Below are 22,827 nucleotides of genomic sequence, written 5' to 3' on the forward strand. Positions count from 1 at the left end.
TAGCCGGGCACTGGGATTATCTTGGCAAAGCCTCTGCTGGTGCCGAAGGACCCTACTTATCATAAGAGGAAGTTGACTGACTATTAAGGAGTCCATCAACCCACGAGGCCTGTCCCTCTCAAGAGGATTAGGAAAGCCAACAGGGCTACCTCCCCTCTACTTCCTGCTCATCCTTCACCTTCCCCTCACTCTGCCTCCTGTACATCCTGTGTTGCCTTTATAGTCCCCACAGCACTCACCTGGGGGATTCTTCACACTGAGGTGGCGGGGACAGTCCTACACTCCCGTATGACCAGATTCATGATCCACAAGGCCCGTACCCTTGGGATGATTAAGATATTGAACCCCCTGCAGATATGACACATATTTGTACCCTGCCAGGCCTTCCCCACCACATGTCACTGCATATCTGATGTACTATACAGTGCTGCCACGTTCCACAATGTCGAGCTCCACAGTAGGATGATGTCCTTGTGGAAACCCTCTTCTCAACGCTCCATCCAATATCTCCTGATGCTAAAAGTGATCCTTAAACCGGCCACTGAGATTTTCAAGGAGCCTGTTCAGGCAAGAATTATTACGCCTAGGGTAGAAAGACAATATAAAGCCTCCCCTAGTGACCCTCTATACATTCATGGCCAGTTACCCCTCCGGCTCCCTGGTGGTACATACCGCCAGAAAGCGTTCAACCACCAGGAGCCATGGTGATGTACCCCCTCCTGATCAGGAGAGCAAGAAAATAAATGCCGGAAGTAAGAGGGTGGCTACATAGTCTATTACTCTTTGGTGAATAACCAAATCCAGTGTACTCTCCAGATATGACCATATTCACTGGAGCCAAATGGTCAAGTCTCCCAGGACAGTACCTCAAAAAAGTCTGCAATTCTTAGCAGAGGGGAAGGTTATCTCTAATACTCGCTGTGCTTTAGTCGCCATGGATACAGCCGCATGCTACAATAATTCCAGCATTCTCTTGCGCTGCCATGCATGGCTGGGGGTTTCTGTGCTAAAACCAGAGGTGTGACAGCACTTATTAAATGTTGGTTTTTATGGTCCGCATCTCTCTGGCCCTAAGGTCGATGAGGTGCTAGAACAAAAAAGAACAACAAGAAAACCCCCAGATAATGCAAAAGCGATGATTGCCCTTCAAACGCTGCCCACTCGAGGCTCTTTTTGGTGCTCAGTTTCATTGGCGCATCTAAGACACCCATTCCAGAATCCTCTTCCACATTCACCAGGCCACCACACCAATCCCTCTCACAGGGTTACTACAGGGGTGGATACAAGGGCAACAATAACAAGGATAGAGTTAAAAGTACTGCCCCATAAGGATGTACCCCCTCAAAACTGTCACAGCCTTAGTCTTCCCCTGATCACAAAATACCTGTTGGGGGAAGATAGCAGGTGTTTCTGCCCCGTCTGTCAGAAATAACCTCAAACCATTGGGTTCTAGATATCCTACGGGGGTACTGTCTGGAACTCATACAAACACCACCAAACATTTACCCTCTCCAACACAGTTTGTCAGAACAACATCTGCGCCTCCTCACAAGGAGGAACATGCCCTCCTGGACAAAGGGGCTATAGAACACGTTTCACATCACCATAGCAGAAAGGGTGTATACTCACTCTATTTTCGTATCCCAAAGAAAGATGGCCCCCTCATGTCTATTCTCAGTCTCTGACCTTTCTACAAGTACATTCGGTCAGAGCACTTCCACATGGTGACTCTACAGGATGATATACCACTCTTGCGGAAGAGCATCTTCATGAATGCTCGGATTCTGAAGGATGCCTACTTCCACATACTCATCCACCCAGCGCATCACACATTTCTCAGTTTTTTGGTTGGTAAGTGGACTACATTATCAAATTAAAGTGCTATCCTTGAGGGTTACCATTTCAGAGAGTCTTCACCAAATGCCTGGGCATGGTAACAGCTCATCTCAGGAGGAGCGGCATCCACATGTTCCCTTACCTAGACGACTGGCTGATCAAGAGCAGCATGCATCAGCTGTTTCTCACCCAAATCCAGACCACAATTCACCCCTTGCACATTATGGGTTTCACCATCAATCTGACTAAATCCCACTTCAGATGTAGCCAACCTTGGGCTTGTCTTGGATACCTGTGTGGGAAAGGCTTACCTCACCCAGAGTGCAAGCCTTCCAAAACATGGTGCCTCTTTTTCAGCCAGGTAGGCCGGTACAGTCAGAAATGTGATGTGTTTACTAGGCATGATGGCACCTTGCATAGCTATGGTCGTCCATGTCAGACTCCACATGCGCCGGTACAAGAGTGCCTAGCGGAACAGTGGTCTTGAGCCACAGGGTCATCTAGAGTTGGTGATGGTCCGCACACAATACTCTCTGCAGTGGTGGAAAACAACCTAATGCAGGGGTGGCCCTCCCTGGATACAGTTTTGCAAGAGACCATCACCACAGACTTATCACCCACAGGCTGGGGAGCGCACCTCGTTCATCTCACTGTTCAGGGTCCATAGACCCCTGCCGAGCAATCACTTCATATCAATAACCTGAAGCTGCTAGCCATCGAGCTTGCACTCTGGGCTTTTCATATGGTTGTTCAGAACAAGACAGTTCTCACAACACTACTGACATGTTTTACAGAAGCAAGGGGGGCAGATTCTCCACAATTTTCCAGTGTAACCCAAAAGCATCTGGAAGTGGGCAATTCATCAACAAGTCCATCTACTTGTCCAGCACATTCATTCCCAGAGTGGACCCCAATGTAGCGGGACCTTCTCAGCCGGATGTATGAGCAAGTCCAGCAGTGGGAACTACACCCCAAGTCCTACACATGTATTTTCACCGTTGGGTGGTCCCGTAAATAGATCTGTTTGCCATCTCCGTAAAGGCAAAATGCTCAAACTTGGCCGCCAGAATACCACACCCACAGTCTTTGGGCAGTGTGCTATGAAAGAGTTGATCTGTGATGTTTGCTTATGCTTTTCCGCCTCTCCCACTCCTCCCATTTGTGGTAAGGCGGCTGAGACTGACATCGCTCACGCTCATTGTGGTAGCATTATCTTGGGCATTCCATCCATGGTACAACATAGTATTAAAACTAACTCTAATCCCAGACAAGAAGCTCCCCAGCAGGCTGAATCTTCTCATGCAGAACCACAGCACTCTGGCATTCCAACCCTTAGCAGCTCAACTTGCGATATGGCTCTTGAGATCTTAGAATTTGGTTACCTTTATCTTCCAGAACAGGGTATGTTTATTCTTAAGGAGGCACAATGGCCACTACTAGGGCATGTTATTCAGCCAAATGGAAACAATTTGTTGACTTTTGTCTTCCCAAAGCCCTCAAATTTGCCCACAGTATCTGTGCAACAAATTATGTTACCTCCTTCCTACAGAAGTCTGGCCTTGCCTATGGATCTATTTGTTTACATCAGACTGTCGTAGCGGCCTATTAAGGAATACACTACATATTTAACGAGTTTCAGTTATTAAAGCTTTCATGGACGGCCTCAAAAGGGTTAATGCACCGTGGACGCCCCTTGCTCCCATCCGGGACCTTAACATAGTCCTCACTAGACCGATAGGCCCCCCCTTTTAACCACCTTATCTTGTCCTCGTCAATTTTTATCTTGGAAGTTGGCTCCCTTGTAGCCATCACCTCTGTCAGAATAGTCAGTGAAATACACGCTCTTACCATAGAGCTGGTTTTCCAAGAACATAAAGACAGATTGGTTCACAGAACAATCCAAAATTCCTGCCTAAAGTGTTCTCCAGTTTTCACCTTAACCCGACAATCGAGCTGCCAGTCTTCTTTCCACACCCAGAAACGGTAGTAGAACGCACTTTACACACTCTCTTGATGTCAAGTGTGCTAACGTACTATATTGACAGGACAAAGCCCTTCTGTAAGACTCATAATGAAAGTGCAATTTCCAAGGCAGGGGTTGCAGGATGGTTGGTCAAATGTATACAGGACCGGTATGCCAAAGCAAAAAGAACCCAGCCCATCCCTTCCATACCTCTTTGCATCCATAAGAAAGGGGCTTCTATGGCTTTCCTAGGTTATATACCATTAGCTGACATCTGTAATGCAGCTACTTCATCTACCCCTCATATCTTAACCGCACACTGTTGTGTGGACTTCCTGGTTAGACAAGTTAGATTAGGCCAAGCTGTCTTGCGCACACTCTTTCAATCTACTGCAACGTCATCAGGCTAAGCCACTGATTTTGGAAGGGCTCCTTTACAGTCTACGCACAGCATGTGTATCTACAGCTACACATGCCACAAATGGAAAATGTTACTTACCTTATAAGTATCTGTTCGTGGCATGTAGTGCTGTAGACTCTCATTCGCCCACAATTCTCCCCGGTTGTCTGAGGTTGTTAATAGGTGGAGTCACCAGGTCCAGAGAATTAAAAAGTTTTTATTCGAAGAAACACAAGTTGAACACGTTTGAGCCCAACTCTAGATGGCAGAGGAATGCATAAGTGTGAGATTCTTGTTGTGTTTCTTACCTATTGACTATTTTAGTACTTCTAAATGCTTTACCCTTGTTACTTTGATTAAGCCAGACTGCTCTGTGCCACATCTACCCAGGACTGTTATAAGGGTTTATTAAAGAAGCCTAACTGGACCTGATGAAGATTGTGACATTATAACATGATGAGGCATCACAATCACACTACATCGTAATCCACTTTCTTACAGAGTACAGAAGATGTTATTGTCCTAAGAGTACACTTGCCAACAATTTTCCATCATTGATCTCTTCCATTCATTAATATCTTCTGTAGATTCACATGCTGTGGTGACTTACCATATAGGGTCCCTAATGGAACATGTTGATTTTCTATTCAGTTAGTCTGAGCATTCTATTCAGTTAGTCTGAGCATTTGAATATTTTGGGGCAATGCAGATACAGCACAAGATGCTTCTGAGTATATACATTTTGTGAGTACCTTTTATTTGCTAAACTTTTGTTTTGCATTCCTTTCCTAGCTGATTGAATACGATTTTATATTCTTTGCAGATATGAACCGACATCGCCTCTCACTATTTGTGCACAACTGTAGACTCGTTTTTCTGTTCCGCCAAGATCCGTCAGAAGAAAAGACTTCAAGCCCAGCAGAGTTTCACTGGAACCTGGACCAGGTGAGTGCACCTCCCTTTCCCTCTCCACCACCACCCTCTAGACCACCTCTATTCTGAGGAAGCATCAACTGCAGGACATATATGTTGTCACTGTCTTGCTATGGTTATATGAGGTTCCTCAAACACCCAGTGCTTCTCTTTTGGGGGGGGGGGGGGGGGGGGGGGGGGGAGGAGTGGGAGGGTACATCATTCTGATGAATAGAGCAAGTGAAATCCAAATGGCGAGGAAGACGAGAGCAACAAGATAGAAAGCAAAGGCACATGTGGATTTGCTGCTGCTTCTTTAAGCATTCATGGCCATGTTCGTCCAGAGTGGACTATTTTAAGCTTTTGAAGGCTTCCCATGCACAAGAAATCCTTTTGCTGTAAATAGCTTTTTTTAGCCGTAAATCTTGCCTAGATTGACATTTAAAAAAAAATCTTTTTATTGTCAATAGGAATCAAATCTCAAGGCATTATACACAGTACAATAGCATTGCTTATCTGAATCAATGTTTTCTGGCATTTGCAAGTGCACAATGTAATTACTGGTGATACACGTCATATCTGCAATGGTTTATCTTGAGCTGGCACCAGCGGTGGGGTACAGAGATTCCCCCTCTATTCATTCCAGCCCTCCCAGATTCTGGACCACTTCCTGGGACATCCCCTGGCCACGTAGACATATTTTTCACAAAACATACACCAGTCCATATCCTTTTACCAATCACCCACAGCTGGTGTCCGCGATGCCCCCCACTTCTGGGCTATGTTAAGTTTAGCAATCATAAGCCCCAATGTGACCCAGGTGACACAAGAGTTGTTCAGGTCTGTCGGTTCCCACACGTTCAGGAGACATCTCTTGGCCTCCAGGGGAGTGTCTGATCTAACACTTTACTCAGAATCTCATGTATCGACTTCCAGTACCTCTAGACATACGGGCAGTCCCATAGTACATGAAGGAACGTACCTTCGCCTCCACAACCCCCTCTGCATTTAGATTGACAATTTATGAATTATTTCCAGGTGCCAGATTTGAAATGCCCAGTAATTACTTTTTCTTAAAACTTCTGATTTAATTCAGTAACCTGGCCACTTGGTTAAGGCCTGTCTGCTTTAGGCATCTCCGCTTTAGCCATCAAGATGCATTGACTTTAAAGCAGTCTTCAGCTTCTTGCCACGTATTGTGTAAATGGGTAAATTGGAGACTTGGCAGGAAAAGCCAGAAATATCTCTTTTTAGAAAATGTATAACCATTGAGCTCTAGAAGGCCTTTACATACTGATCCAACACATCTCAGAGGAATGTGATATTTGTAAGAGGTTCCCATCAAGTTCATCTCAAGAATAGTGTTCGTCCGTCCGTCCTCAGATCTTCATTGATATTCAGGATATAAAGCTGTTTGACATGTGGAAAACCTCACTGTAAAATAAAATTTTTGAGGCATTTTTTTCTAAAAGCATTGTTAACTCCCAGTTGTCTGCCCTATAAAGAAATACACGTTTTCTTCTATTACAATCAGGATTGCTGGGCTTGGAAGTATTTTTATTCTGGTATTTCAAACCAGAAAATGCATTACCTAGGTTTCTTACACTTAACAACATAGGGTGCATTCCATCTTTTCAGTCCTTTATTACTTAAGACAACATTTTTCTTTTTTTTAAATTAAGTATTTTATTGATTGTCCAAACCTTAAAACATACAACAAACAGTTTCTCTCTCTCACCTCCCTCCCTGTTCGAACAACATTTTGAATTTAATTTTGTTTGCTGGCCATTTGAAGCTGTTTTCCTTTGTTTAGAAGTGTTCTTGCTTTAGGATGTAGAAATTAAAGAAAATCCGTATGTTCGAGGCATGTGTGCTGTAGATACACATGCTATGCATACTCCTGCCATCTAGTGTTGAGTCCAGATGTTTGCAAGTTGCTTTTCTTCAAAGAAGTCTTTCCAGTCACGAGGTTAGGTGACTCCTCCTTTCTTTGGCAGTGTGCATGGGCATCAACTCCATTGTTAGATTATTTTTTCTGAATTGCGCTTGGGCATTTTTTGCTGCGCTCCAGTTCAAAACCGTTCTTCAGGCTGCCTTCGGTGCGCAATCCACTCTACCCTCGACGTTTTTGTTCACAAACGCGTTTCCCTGTTCTTTGGTTATTGAACCCATCTGGAAACACGGTCTTTGTTTGGACCAGAGGAAGACACAAAACTTGAGAAATTGAAGAAAGACACCGATACAGCCAAATCTATGGGAGCTTTGCAATCCACACAAGTTAGAGGCTCCTTTTGTCGCTCCTTCTATAGAAGAGGCTCCAAACAGACTGGAGCAGACAATACTGCTTCCTTCAAATCCAATACACAGACATCCTCCAGTAAAGGATATTTTAGAGGAGGCTATAGAGGCAACAACAATAAAGGAAGAGGTCGAGGTCGAGGTAACAACAATAATCTAACCTCTTCCACCACAACAGTGACTTCCCTCTGCTCCCCCAACAGCACTCCACTCCTGTGGGGGGCAGACTAACACAGTTCCTACCTGTCTGGAGTTCCATCACAACAGACAGGTGTGTAAGACAAATTATCCAGTATGACTACTGACTCGAACTTACAGCTACCCCTCCACACATACCACCCAGGCAGCGTCCAATGTCTGTAGAACATCTTACACTGCTCAAACAAGAAGTTCTATCACTTCTTCAAAAGGACGCAATAGAAATAGTTCCTTTACAACATCAAGGAACAGGGGTTTACTCGCTGTATTTTCGAATACCCAAAAAGGACAGGACACTAAGACCAATTCTCGATCTCAGGCCCCTCAATCACTATATACACTCAGATCATTTTCATATGATCACTTAACAAGTGCTCCCATTGCTGCAACAAGGCAGCTTCCTTACAACACCAGATCTAAAGGACACTTACTTCCACATTCCTATACATCCTTCTCACATGAAGTATCTGAGGTTTGTACTTGAAGGGCAGCATTATCAATTCAAAGTCCTTCCATTCGGGGTAACAACTGCACCAAGAGTGTTCACAAAGTGCCTAGCAGTAGTAGCAGCACATCTCAGAAGACAACAGATACATGTCTTCCCATATCTAGACGATTGGCTCATAAAAGCCAAGTCATTCAATCGGTGTGTCCAACACACATCTCGGACAATTCAAACATTGCACGACTTAGGGTTCACAATCAACTACACCAAGTCGCACCTACAGCCCTCTCATGTACATCAATATTTAGGGGCTACAATGAACACGTCTACAGCTCTAGCGTATCCCAGTCCAGCAAGGATACAGAGCATTCAAGCTTTAGTCACAAAGTTTTAACATCAACACTTTCTCACAGTCAGTGTTCATGAGACTAATCGGAATGATGGCATCTTGCATCTTTATTGTGCCATATGCAAGACTGCAAATGCGTCAGCTACAGGAATGTCTAGCACAACAGTGGAATCAGGCTCAAGGACAACTAACAGACCTGGTGTTGGTGGACAGCCGCACACCTCGCTCTCTGCAGTGGTGGAACACCAAAAACTTGACAAAAGGGCAGCTGTTCCTCAAACCTGTTCCACAAATAGTACTTACAGCAGACTCATCTCACAGGATGGGGAGCCCATCTCCTACATCATACAACTCAAGGGCAATGGACCATTCAACAAAGATCATTCCATATGAACCACCTAGAGCTGGGGGGGGGGGCGTGGCTTAAGGGCTGATGTCAGCAGCAGCGGACTCCGGAGCTCCTCCGCGGCTGCCCTCAGATATAGATGATCCTGGCATGTAATTTGGGGCCCAAGCACTGCATTCAGTGGCGGTGCCCACCCTGAGTTAAGATTGGGACAACGGAGAGCGCGCTAGGGGAAGAGAGTTAATTCCCCCCCTTGCTGCAGACCGCCTACTCTGGAATCAAAATGGCGGCCCGCGCAGAGGATTTGGCGCCAGACTCCGGCGGTGCCTACCGAGATCGGAGGTGTCCCAGGGGGTGTTTACGGCCTTCCTGATGCCATCGGAAGGGTGATTGCTGCTTCACTGGACCTGGGCGGTGAGGAGACATCGCGCATCGGCGTGGATGAGCGATTTTATCCCGGCCGACTAACAGCGGATGCCTGATGGTGGCGCCCGGGACATAATAGGCGCCATTTGGGGCTCGGCCTGGTCTCAACTGTTGTCTGCTCTAAAAGCCAGTCCCCTGGGATCGCGGGCCCTGAGACCAGCCCGACGATCAGCGATTAGCACCCGATGACTGCTAGGCTAGGGCGGTCTGGAGCGGCCCGGAATTAAGGAAGGGGGCGGAGCTCGGGACCCCGACCTGCATCTTAGCCGCCTGTGCTGTTGTGGCTGTCTGGGCCCTCACTGTGGATTTCCCCGGAGTGGAGCGGCGGGGAGAGCCCTTGGCCTTCGCCTTGCTCCGGCGCCGTGCCGCCATTGTTGCCAGCTGAACCCCTGAGTGACTCTGGGGGTGCTGCTTCTTGGCCCTGTGTCTGCTTGCGGAGGAGGGGAATCAAAAGAGCAACCAAGACTGCTGCAATAACAGTGGGTGAGTTCCCACAGACTGCTTGGCTCGAGCTGCGGGGGGAGAGGGCGTGGTGGGACTCTGTGTGAACTCCCCGGCGGGCGGACCTTGGTGGTGAAGGAGAGGAGGGTGCGTCAGACTGGGGGGGCCCCACTGGTAGGTGGCCCTAGAGGACGACTTCGAGGAACGACTGCGGCCTGTGAGACAGTGGGACTGTCACCGTACTGGGGATGCATCTCCGTGTCACTGTGCTGATGGTGGATCTGGGGTGAGAACGGATGGGGGGCGAACTGGGCCACCCTCTAGCAGGCAGTGCACCGAGGCACTGCTTAGAGACTTCCTGCTTGCTGCTGGGCGGGCCGACACCGTGAGCCTCCTCTAAAGGGTGCTCCACAAGGTTGACGGAGGGTGAATAGACGTCGATCACTGTCTTGCAGGGTCCTGTTGATTGACCGGCGGTGGGGGTCAACACTGGCCGGGAGAGCTACTGCAGGGACGGCACTCTTACTCTGGGAACCTTGCCTTGGTGGAAGGGGGCGAGGCGCAAATCTGTTAAGGACTGAGTGACCTGGTGGCGACGGCCCGGCGACGGACAGGTTGGTCCTGTAGGGCTCGGAGCGGAGTTGGGGACTGAGAATTCCGGAACAGGCATCAAGGGATCATGCATCCCCAAGATGGCCGCCTGGTAGGAGCTCTAGTCCCGAGCTCCTAGTGCTTGGGATCCCTTTCTTGGAATTATCCCTGATGGCACTCATCTTAAGCGAGTAACACAAGTAACTGGATTGCAACCTGAAAGTAACTGGATTGAATGGTGTAACACACATACCTGGGCACTGACGGCTGGGACCCCTGCCACTTTCACCGGATCATCGGCGGAGCACAAGACAGAGGGTGAGAACCTGCTGTGGCTGTTGTGGTTGCCGAGGAGGCTGGTCGTGGTCAGTGATCCGTGGTCGACCGGGAGGCGGCGGGCGTTGGAGAAGCATTGTCGTCTGGGGCCCCGACACCCTCATCGGATCTTCGGCGTTACCCCTGAAGGTGGGCTGGCTGGAACCTGCTGTGACTGCATGCCTGCCGTGGCTGCAGCGATCGCCGGTCACGGGCAGTCACTTCTAGCACGCGGAGCATCAGATCTTTGTTGGTTTCCTTGACGGTGGGTTGGAGCCTGCCATGACTGCCTGCCGTGGATGGATACACACCCCAGACTGCTGCGGTCACCAGTCGTCACTTTGAACACGCTGGGCTGAGTGAAGCGGAGAGACCGACCCCCCCCCCCCCCCCCCCGCTCCCCCCTACGGAGTACCGACGTGGAGACGGCAAGCACTGCGAATGCCCTGGAGGTCTGTTCCCTGCTGCTGGAGCGCCAGACCCTGGATCGCACGGCTTGTGGTGGAGGTGCCTCTGGCCTCTCCCCTCTTGCCGGGAGCTGTGGCGGAGGAGCCCCTGGTCAGTGGCGGCTAGGCTGCGGTGCTGCTCGGGGGAGCTGGGCGGCAGGTTGGCTGGGTCGCGGCTTGGCGGCCCCCGGGAGGACCGCGCTGCGATTACACACGCACACGGAGAGAAGACTCCTCATAGCCCTCCCCAGGAATTGCACTAAATAAAACAAAACAACGCTGACAGCACTACCTTTGTTATTGGAGTTCTTTATTTCTATGGAACCATCAACTGGTGAAGAGGAATATACACCCGAAAACGTGAAAAAGGGCGTGTTGAAGCCAGCAGATCAAGCATCTCGTACTAAATACGATCCCAGGATTATGACAAGGTATCGTGCCTCTTGCTCAGTTTTTATTTTTATTTTTATTTTTACACCACTTTTCAAGCTGATTTACATGGATTTACTTTTCTGATCCTTCTGCCCAAAATCGCTGGGGCCATAAAATTGTAGTATTTACTCTACCCCATTTCCCTTACTTCCCCAGAAAACAGATCTTTCACCCAAAATGGCTGGGGTCATAAATCTGCAACAACAAATTGCCAGACCCCCACAAAGCTAATCTAAAAGCACTGCCTTCCCCTTGGACTTCCAAAATAGACATAGGACTCACCTCTACCCTCCCAGTAAGATAGAAAAAGGACTTCCTCGAAATTCGTCTGCATCCCGGATCTCAGGACAGAATAACAAACCTAGGACTACCATACTCTATGCTACCTTTCTTTCTTGGGGGCCATCTTAGACTAGTCAATCCTCATCTCTTCATCATACCTAACGAAGCGCCCATCTTAAGCTAGTCAATTTTTCTACCCCTCCATACACACTACTCAACTTTTCTCCCTCACCTCCCTCGCAAACGCCATAGCTCTTTTCATACTGCGACCCTCACAGCCCCTCTCACCTGCCTCTTCCACTTCGTCCAACATGGAACCCGTGGGCAAACGCACATATAAAATTAATTACCCCCCAGAGCTCTCCAAAAAAACCCCAAACGTTTTAAACACAACTTTTTAAGTCCCACCCTGAAACCCCCTTTTTAGACATCTACTTCTCCCTCTTCAATGGAGCTAAGAGCACCGACATCATTATTTACACTATACACAGAGCACAATGGAGAAAAGCATTCCTCACCCTACTCACCATCTCGACCACCAGGAAAAGTGCCCATGGCATAACACTTTCCACCACACCATCCCAACTCTACCCAGCTAGAGCATCCATTACTATCTACAATAACGGTACTATCTTAATTCAATCCACAGACAGAAACCTTGACCTATTTGACAACCTGTTCCCCACTTTCAAAAGAATACATCTCCAACGCTCAGTTCCCACAACTTCCGGCCTCCAATCCCAACATCCTCGACCTCACAGCACCCCCTACCACTAACACGCACCTCCTCCCTTCCCCCAGTACTCTACTCTATCGCCCCCGGCTACATACACCTCACAATCCTCAATCCCATACGCGGATCTCCCCTCCGCCACCTACACCCCCACCCCCCCACTCCCACTTAACGAGAACCCCACTCTTCCGACTAGCTTCTCAGAACAACCCACCTCACCTGACTGCACCCCACACAACATGACTCTCTCCCAACACATCTCCCCCACCACTGTTTGCACACACGCCACTCCTAGCCCTCACTCTCCCCTCAACATCTCCCCCCCACTCTTTGCACTCCCGCCACTCCTAGTTCTCACTCCTCCTTCAACCTCTCCCCCCCACTCTCACTCCCATCTACCACACTGCCACCCCCGCAACGCCACGCCTCGGCACGTCCCGCAATTGACTCACCCACCCTATCAGTGACTCCCAACACCATCACTAATCCTTTCACTCCCCCCAACATCCCTGCCTACCCGAACATCAATATCAGAAAAAAGGGTTAACCCAATAAAGTCACTGGGACCTGGGTATCTAGCGTTAAGAAGAAGGGGTCCCAGTAAGGAAGACACATAAATAGAGACAATTTAAATAAAGTAAATGAAAATTAATGCATCTATAATGTTTTATTCACATTATAGGGAAAGGTATTCAAAACCAATTAGCAACCGGATCGTTTTTGCCTTACCCATGTGGGATATTGGACCTTATTTTTCAAGATTTTATGCCAATATCGACCTCATCTATTGATTACAACCCACCAACACTGATATATTCAGGTTGCCTGCCCCACTACCCCTTCCTCGTCCTGATGAAGACCCACCTGCAAGGATTTAATTGATTCCTGCTTCCTTTGGGTCGAAACGTCGACTTTTTCACCTTATAACACAGCCTCCTCCTATCCCAATTTTTGCATAATATGGACTTTGGGGCATGTGTATTGTGAACTTTTGTGTTGATTGAATATCGTCACGCTGTCCATCCGACATTGAACTCATATGAATGTATGAATAATACGTGTTTTTACTGTCACTATCCCTCCCTACACTACCCTCACGACTGCACGTCCACCTTACCCCCAGGGGCACTGATACAACTGTATATTATAATTGGTTTTGAATACCTTTCCCTATAATGTGAATAAAACATTATAGATGCATTAATTTTCATTTACTTTATTTAAATTGTCTCTATTTATGTGTCTTCCTTACTGGGACCCCTTCTTCTTAATACCCGAACATCAACACAAACACTAACACCGCCAACTCCAACGCCAACCACTTCACTAACACCCCCACTCCAGTAACCTAGACACATGCTCTCCTTCAGTACCCACCCCCAACTCCTTACCCAACACCACGATGGACATGATCATGTCCAACCTCCTCCAAGTGAGAGAAGAACTCCACACCCTCAAAGAGTTACTCCTCACACACCCCAGACACCCCCCCCCACCACCACTTCTCAACCTTACAACATATCCCCCCTCACATCCTACTCACCCCCTACATTGGACCTCTATCCCCTCTCGCAATACCTCCAACCGCCCCGACGCACTATCAAGACTCTTTCTGACATCGACTTACACACCCTACTCCGCACATATATCCCGGATCGCCAAAACCTCTTAGCCAACACTCACCTGTCCATTCCTACAATTCTCTCCAACCCTCTCAGACACCCCACGCATAACAGAGGCTCCGTCCCCAACAACCTCACAAAAGTCCCCCTCACCCTAGATCCCTCTTCACCCCCAGACTCAAATGCACACTTCTCAACTGTAGATCGGCCCAAAGAGACTCCTCGGAGGTCGCTGATCTCATCATTTCTCTGAACCTTGACCTAGCCGTCCTAACTGAAACATGGTTAACTGAATCCTCTACTCCTATCATGGATATCCTAGTCCCCCCCAACTACTGCATCATTAGACTTGACAGGCCCAGCAAGACAGGCGGTGGAACCGCATGGATTTACAAGAGCAATCTATCAATTAATAAAGTCACCGCCCCCTCTCTTACCTCCTGCGAATACATCTGCCTTGATGTCATCCGTGAAAACAAACCTGTATGTTCACTACACATCATTTACCACCCACCTGGGGACAACCTCACCTTCTCCCAACAACTAATGGACACCATCTCAATCAACTCAGGACGGCAAAATACACAAATTTACCTTGGCGATTACAATCTTCACTGGAATGATTGCAGTGACGCAGTGGTTAATAGCCTCAAAAATGTCCTTAACGCTTCTGACCTCACCCAAATCTGCAATAGCCCGACCCATGACAAAGACTCCATCCTCGACTTTATCATCTCCAAAGAAGGCACTATTCAACTTGATTCTATCCAACCCTGTGACTGGTCAGATCACCATATTGTCACATTCTTCATCAATGAAAAAGTTAAACGCAACCAGGTCCAATCCTCCAAGCCCAAAGTCTGGAAAAGAAACCTGAAGAATCTCAATCCAAACTCTTTACCCCCTAACAGCTGCAATCTCCTACTCCCCCCCCCCCCCGCCCCCCCTACCGGCGTTACTGACGTTCAGTACTTAACTGACCACTACCTCAACGCTATGACCTCAATAATCAATGAGGCTGCACCGATGCAACTGAAAAGAGTCTCCACCAAGACCTCCAACCCTTGGTACGACGGGAGTCTCAATGAAGACAGACGGGCCATGCGAATGGCAGAGCGCACCTGGAGAGCTGTTCCCTCTGCACTGCACCTAAGAATTCTGAAGAAAAAGAGAAACGCATACTTCAGGAAAATAAAACGCTCAAAATCAGATTTCTTCAGACTCCAGCTCGACCAAGCAAAAAACCGTCCAAGAAAACTGTTCGAGCTAATCCGATCACAATCCAAGGAACAACCCCAAGCAGTCGACATTATGGGCAATGCACCCTCCTGTGAAGACTTCTCCGCTTTCTTTATCCAAAAAACTGACAACATAAGAAACTATCTCCTCATTGACGCAAACCTTTACTCCAAACCCCACTGCATAACGCCCAATGAGCCAAAAAACAATGCGACATGGTCTTCCTTTGGCACTTACTCTGAAGAAGAAATTGACAGACTACTCAGCACCCTGAAACCATCCAATCACCATACTGATCCTCTTCCTGCTAACGCTGTAAAAGACTTCACCCCTTTGCTCCTCCCACTCTGGACTAAAATTATCAATAGCTCACTTCAACAAGGAACCATCCCTGACTCCCTCAAAGTTGGACAAGTTACTCCTTTACTAAAGAAACCAACAGCCGACCCCACTGATCTAAACAGCTACCGTCCTATTACCAACATTCCCACTCTCGCCAAACTGTTGGAAAAATGCGTACAACTGCAATTGACAAAGCACATAGAACAGTTTGACCTCCTCAACCCTCATCAATCAGGCTTCCGAGCAGGGCACAGTACCGAAACTGCTATGATTCACATAATTGACGACGCCCTCCAAATTTTAGATCAAAATGATACCCGCCTCCTCATCCTTCTTGATCTCTCTTCAGCATTCGACACTGTGAAACATGAGAACCAACTCAAACTCTTAAAGACAAGAATGGGTCTTTCTGGGACTGTCCTTCAGTGGTTCACCTCCTTTCTACACAACAGGTCTCAGAAATTCAAGAGCAAGAACTTGATGTCCTCTCCAGTACCTGTATCGTTAGGTGTCCCCCAAGGATCCTGCCTATCCCCAACTTTGTTCAACCTAGTTATGGAACCTCTCACCACCTTGCTACAAGCATCCAATATAAACTTTCACATGTATGCCGATGACACTCAGCTATATCTCAAACTACAATCCCCCAATGACATTTATGCGTCTGAACTCAACGATCAGAAGCACCCAATCCTGGCTGGCCGATAACCACCTCAAACTCAATGCTATGAAAACTGAGTTCCTTCTGATCTCACCCCGCGAAAATCTCTACCACTCAAACCTGGCTTAAACACCTAACTGCACTCAATGTCCAACCGACCATCGTGGATTCAGCAAAATCATTAGGCATAACACTTGACGCCAATCTCAACATGCAGCAGCATATCAGTAAGGCAATTAAGGGAGTGAACTTCCAAATAAATACCTTGAGGAAACTTAAACCCTTCCTCCCAGCCAAAGACTTCCAAAATGCAGTACAAGCACTAGTCATCCCTCGCATAGACTACGGCAGTATCGCCCTCTGCGGTCTCCCCCTAACTACAACTGCACCCCTAAGAGCTTCACTAAACGCAGCAGCGAGACTAATCACTGGATCTAAAAAACACTCTCATATCTCCCCTGACTTGAAATCCCTGAACTGGCTGCCTTTTGAAGCCAGAATACATTTGAAAATTGCCTGCATGACGCACAAGGCTATACACCTGAACTCACCCGGCTACCTCACTCAGAAGCTGACAATTTCCGGCGGCTCCAGAACCACAAGAAGCAGTAACAATCTTCTGCTGAAGCCTCGAAGATTCCGGAATGAAAAAACATACAAACGCTCCTTCTCGGGAATGGCGCCTAGGATCTGGAACTCACTCCCTCCTGAAACCAGGCTCATCTCCTCCACTCTTCTCTTTAAGAAAGAAGTTAAAGCTATCCTCATGGCTAAATACACTTGAACTGATACTTTTGGTCTTCTTTTAAGACTCTGCGTCGATTTGTACTACCTGTTTGATCCCTTTGCACATGTTTTACCTGTACTATCGACCTACCAGATTGATTCATGCTCCCTCTTATTTGTACTACTTGCATTGATGACCTACCTCCCTAACGATGCTCCCTCTTTTAACCACCCTACCTATCACTTACCCCTTGCCTTTGTAAAGCGCTCTGTTATCTGCAAAGATCATGTTTGCGCTATATAAAACTTTCTAAATAAATAAATAAATAAGGGACGGCAGTGCCCTGCTGTTGCGGGGTGAGATCTCGGGCTTTCTCGGCGCTACTGGTGTCGGCAGTGCCTGGTGATCACGATGGACAGGGTGTCGAAGAAAAAGGGATTTGAGGTGCTACGCTTGGACGAAGTGGAGCAGCACACAGGATGAGGATGGCGACGTTACAAGACGGAGGCCGGGAAGGAATGGAGACCCTACATTGGGGGAAATAATGCAGGCCATTGTGGCTTCACAGGAGGCACTCAAGAAGAGAATGGACCCCATTGGATCAATCTCACCCTCCTAAAGGATTACCATCGGAAACTTAAGGAGAGAGTGGCGGCCCACGAAACCACTTTGAAGGACATCCCTTATACAGTAGCTGCCCTGCGCCACTTGTTGAATGAGGTAACACGCATAGTCCAAGTGCTGGAGGTACGAGCAGAGGACAGTGAGGGGCTCTCAAGACGCAACAATCTCCGCATAGTTGGGATCCCAGAGCGCGAGGAGGGAGTGGATGCGGTCCATTTCTTGGAAAACTGGCTGACAACAGAGATAGCACCAGAGGGCCTATCTCCATTCTACATGCTGGAGCGGGTGCACCGGGTTCCGGCTCGCCCGCCTAAACCTGGAGCTCCACTGCGACCAATGGTGGCGATACTTAAATTACCATCACCGGGACTTTATCCTGAGGGTGGCTCGAGAACACCAGAATTTGCAAATAGTAAACAGTAGGGTGCTGATATTCCCAGATTACACCAGGGAGGTCCAACGTCAAAGGTCATCATTCCTGGCTGTTAAGAGAAAGCTGCGTCAGCTCCATCTCCCCTACGTCATGCTGTTTCCAGCACGCCTGCGGGTGACTGCAGATGAAAAGACCCACTTCTTTCTTACACAGAAGGCAGCATGGGGCTGGCTGGAGGGTCGCGGTGGCGCATCTGCGCCCGCCTCCCGGGAGGCCTTGCCCTGAGAAGGGCAGGCGAGGACTCTGCCGTGGGGGAAGCCTACTTCTCCGGTGGATCAGCGTCAGGAGAGAGACAGTGCGGTGCAGGCGGTGGCGGCCATCAGTCAAGGAGTGGTTAGCCCGGCGGGCAATGATACAGACATCGAGAAGAGTGGAACAGAGCGCCCAAGATCTGGTAGCGCCCAAGGACTTTCGGACACAGACATGCCGGACGTCACCCCGCAGACAGCTGATGGGATCTTTGGGTGATGGGACTGCAGAGGGTATGCGGGCACATGCTACAAGGTCGGTTGCGCTTGCTGGGCTCCGGGGCAATTCTGATGTGGGGTAACATGGCAGAAGATGACTTTTCAGGACTGCTGGGGACCCAACGGGCTATGCAGGCTTCCACAAAGGAAGGGGGACCGGTGAGGGGGGTACTGGGGGCATTGTGCACGAGCCACATGTTACCTCCCAGTTACAGTTCTGTATATGACCAGTTTGGTTTGGATGGGAACCTGTTCTTGTGTGCCTGTCCTGGGGTGTGGGTGTTGGGTGAAGTTTGAAAGCTGGGAGAGATGGGGTGGGGGTCAGACATGTCGCTAGGGTTTTTTTTTAGAAGAGCGAGTGCATGCGTTGGATCCATGCGTACCTCCATGGGTACCTCCATAGGTCTTAAAGTTATGTCTTGGAATGTATGGGGGATGCATACTATGTGTCGGCGACACAAAATACACGCCTACCTAGTGCGGCGGGGAGTGCAAATCGCACTGCTTCAGGAAACTCACTTGGCAGAGGGGATGGCATTACAGCGCCGCTGGGGGGGCAGGTATTCCACACTACTTACTCTGCCTATGCCAGGAGGACATTGATTTGAGTGCGGGCGGGGGTACCATTCAATGTGTGAGGCAGGTGATAGATCCAAAGGGCAGGTTTTTAGTGGTCACGGGGCGCCTTGATGGGCGGGACATTACACTAGGAAGCATATATGCCCCCAATATCGACCAGTTCTCTTTTTTTGCACAACATTCACAGAAATTGGCGGGGGAACTCACAGGCCCTGTTCTTTTGGGGGGGGGGGGGGATCCCACCCACCACTTCTGGACGCCCCTGCCCATAGACTCGCAGACATCAGGCTTGACTGGCAGCAGCGCTGGGGGCTTACGGACACTTGAGGGCCCATCACTCTAGGGACAGAGACTACTCTTATTTTTCAGCGGTCCATAAGTTGCACGTCAGGCTAGACGCTGTGTTGTGTTCCCCTGATGTCCACATGATGATCACGATGAGTATCTGGCTAGGACAACCTCTGAGGTGCTTTGATTACAGGGCATACATGGTGCGGACGCATGCGGAGCGAGATAAGTCTGGGGCGCTCCTAGCTTGGTTGGCAAATCCAGCGCGCAGAGGTACACTGATTCTTGAACTACGGGAAGAGAGGGGGGTGGGGCAGTTCACTACGGACAGCAGGCCATTAACACGCAGTTCCTGGAATACTATTCCACCCTTTTGCAGCAAGTTGGACCCTAGAGAGTTAGAGGAAGGAGATTTTCTTCACATAGTTACCTCAGATTGATGCAGAAGAGGCGGAGAACCTGGGCCATCCAGTGGAATTTGGCAAAGTCCGGGGAGCTATTAAGCGTATGGCCAGGAACAAAACGCAGGGCACTGATGGGTTACCATCAGAGTTCTATGTCACTTATATCGACATGTTGGCTCCGCAGCTGATGACCCTTTATAACTGGTCAAAACAGACTGGCTATTTGCCTCGCTCGACAAGAGAGGCAGTGATTGTACCACTCCTCAAACTGGGTAAGCCAGAGTGGGACTGTACAGCGTATCACCCTCTGGTGATGTTAAATATGGACTATAAGAATCTGAGTGGTATTCTGGCCAATCGCCTGATGGGGCACATGACAACTCTGGTGCACGGGGACCAGGCTGGGTTCATTCCTACCCGGAGCACGGCCATAATTATTCGAAGATTGTGTCAACTGCTGCGCGTGGCGGCTGCGGGGGTTGAAGAGGCATGTGTACTATCGATAGACATTGAAAAGGCCCTCCAGAGCTTAGAGTGGCCTTATCTGTTTCGGATTTTGTGGGCCTTTGGTTTAGGTGAGGGATTTGTGGCCTGGACGAAGATTCTCTACACTCGCTCGACGGCCAGGGTACAGACGGGAGGGGAAATTTCTGCGGCTTGTGACGTAGGAGGAGGGACGAGACCAGGCTGCCCTCTGTCTCCCCTTCTGTTTGCCCTGGCAATGGAGCCGCTGGCGGCTCGTACACGGACAGGGAGGCACTACAGGTGCCTAGAGGGGATGGGTCAGATGCACTATATTGCCCTTCATGCTGATGATTTGTTAATGTTCCTTGCCAACGCTGCTGATGAGTTACGGGGAGCCCGGGAAATTGCTGGAGAGGTTGGGGCGAGTGGCAGGACTCCAAGTTAATTGGGCCAAGACCTGTGTGTTTCCGGTGCGTGGGGGGCGAGGTGACCCTCCTAAAGGGCTTGATGTCAGATGGGAAGGCAGTTGCTTGCCTTATTTGGGGGTCTGAATTTATCATGAGGCTGCTGACTTATTCAAGGGCAATGTGGGGCGGGCCCTGCGAACTACCAAGAGCAATCTTGAATTCTGGGGGTCCTTACCTCTATCGGTCGCGGGACAAGTGGCATTGCTAAAAATGATCACCCTGTCCCGTTTGCTTTATTACTTTGTTACGCTGCCGCTCTGTGTGCCTGGGAAGTGCTTTGCCAAACTAAACTCAGTGGTTTCGAGCTTTCTATGGGGCTCAGGGAGGCGTAGAGTGGCGCTGACTACTATTATGCGTCCCAGACAAGAAGGGGGCTTCACAGTACCTGATTTCGAGGCTTACTACCATGCGGCCCAGTTCCAATGGTTAACACAGCGGATGGTGGAGAAACTGGGAGTTGAGGTAGGTCAGAGAGGTAGGGACCTGGGGCTTCGCCACCTGACTCTGATTCTGTTACAGCTACTGGTGCGTGAAAGAGAAGTGCCCAGAGATTTATGGGTAGTGCGGCAGTGCTGGAACAGGGCTCTACGGCGCAATAAAGTGAGTCCTGCGTATGCACCTAAGATTCCGGTGTGGTTCTGCAAGGAACTGCCCCACGGAGGGGATTGGCAGCAGCTGCAGGAATGGGAGGAGCTGGGGATTTCCTCCATTGGAGATCTATATGAGGATGGTACCCTCTTACCATTTCAGGACCTCATAGACTGGCACGAGCTGCCTGCTCAGGACTTCCTTCTACATGCGCAGTGACGGCTGCTGTGCGCAAACTTTGGAAACAAGCATTTACAATGCAATAGGTCTCGCATTAGGAAAGTTTGAGCTATTGGTATTGTAAATGACAATTTTTTTATTTGTTTTGTTTTTGAAAATAGCGAAATTAATAGCGTTGTCATTTACAATGCCAATAGTTATAACTTTCGCAAATGTGACACCTATTGCATTTGTAATGCAATATGTTGTATTTACGTGACTTGCCTGTATTGATATTACAAATTACAATGGATTACATTTTTTTTACAATAATTAATACTTAAATAAGTTATTGTAATTTATAATGGCAATAGCTTAAAGTTTTGTAAATAACTTTTGTGAAGATTAAGTTCAGTGTATTTTGTGACGAAAATCCAAGTACAGAAGTGAAATATTAACAACTTTGTTACATTTGTAATAAAACTTGAAACATTGAGAGAACCTATTTGAACCAGTTGTTGAATGGTTGCACAGATTGATGGTGTGGTGCGCTCAGTGATGTTGCGATGGCGAACGAGTGATGCTGTGGCGTTCAGTGATGCTGTCATAGCGAATAGTGATGTTGTGGTGCCCCTGAGTGATGCTGTATACTTTGTTTTGTTTTGCTATCCTATATTTTGTTTAGTTATGCTATGCTATGTTTTGCTATCCTATGCTTTGATTTGTTATGCTATGTTTTGTTATGCTATGCTGTGTTTTGCTATCCTATGCTGTGTTTTGCTATCCTATGCTGTGTTTTGCTATCCTATGCTGTGTTTTGCTATCCTATGTTTTGTTTTGCTATGCTATGCTGTGTTTTGTTATGCTATGCTATGTTGTGTTTGGTATGCTATGTTTTGCTATGCTATTATGTTTTGTTTTGTTATGCTATGTTTTGTTGTGTTTTGTTAAGCTATGCTAGGTTTTGTTTTGTTATGCTATGTGTTTTGTTCTATGTTTTGTTATGTCATGCTATGTTTTGTTATGCTATGTTTTGTTTTGCTATCCTATGCTTTGTTTTGTTATCCTATGCTTTGTTTTGTTATGCTATGCTTTGTTTTGTTATGCTGTGTTTTGTCATGCTATGCTATGTTTTGTTATGCTATGCTTTGTTTTGTTATGCTATGTTTTGTTGTGTTTTGCTATGTTTTGTTGTGTTTGCTATGCTTTGTTGTGTTTGCTATGCTTTGTTGTTTTGCTATGCTTTGTTGTTTTGCTATGCTTTGTTGTTTTGCTATGCTTTGTTGTTTTGCTATGCTTTGTTGTTTTGCTATGCTTTGTTGTTTTGCTATGCTTTGTTGTGTTTTGCT

At 48.0% G+C, this 22,827-nt stretch overlaps 1 protein-coding gene across 4 annotated transcripts in view; it reads left to right on the plus strand.

The window, feature by feature from the left end:
* The window catches only part of CLSTN1 (calsyntenin 1), a 353,579-nt gene that overhangs the window by 233,683 nt on the left and 97,069 nt on the right, over nt 1-22,827 (plus strand). For all 4 annotated transcript variants that reach the window (XM_086921388.1, XM_086921386.1, XM_086921385.1 and 1 more), the window contains one exon: nt 5,023-5,144. In XM_086921388.1, the coding sequence (XP_086777514.1) occupies nt 5,023-5,144 (122 nt within the window). The remainder of the gene's footprint in view (nt 1-5,022; nt 5,145-22,827) is intronic.

Source organism: Lissotriton vulgaris, chromosome 5 (genome assembly GCF_964263255.1).
Source record: "Lissotriton vulgaris chromosome 5, aLisVul1.2, whole genome shotgun sequence".
NCBI classification, from domain to species: Eukaryota; Metazoa; Chordata; class Amphibia; order Caudata; family Salamandridae; genus Lissotriton; species Lissotriton vulgaris.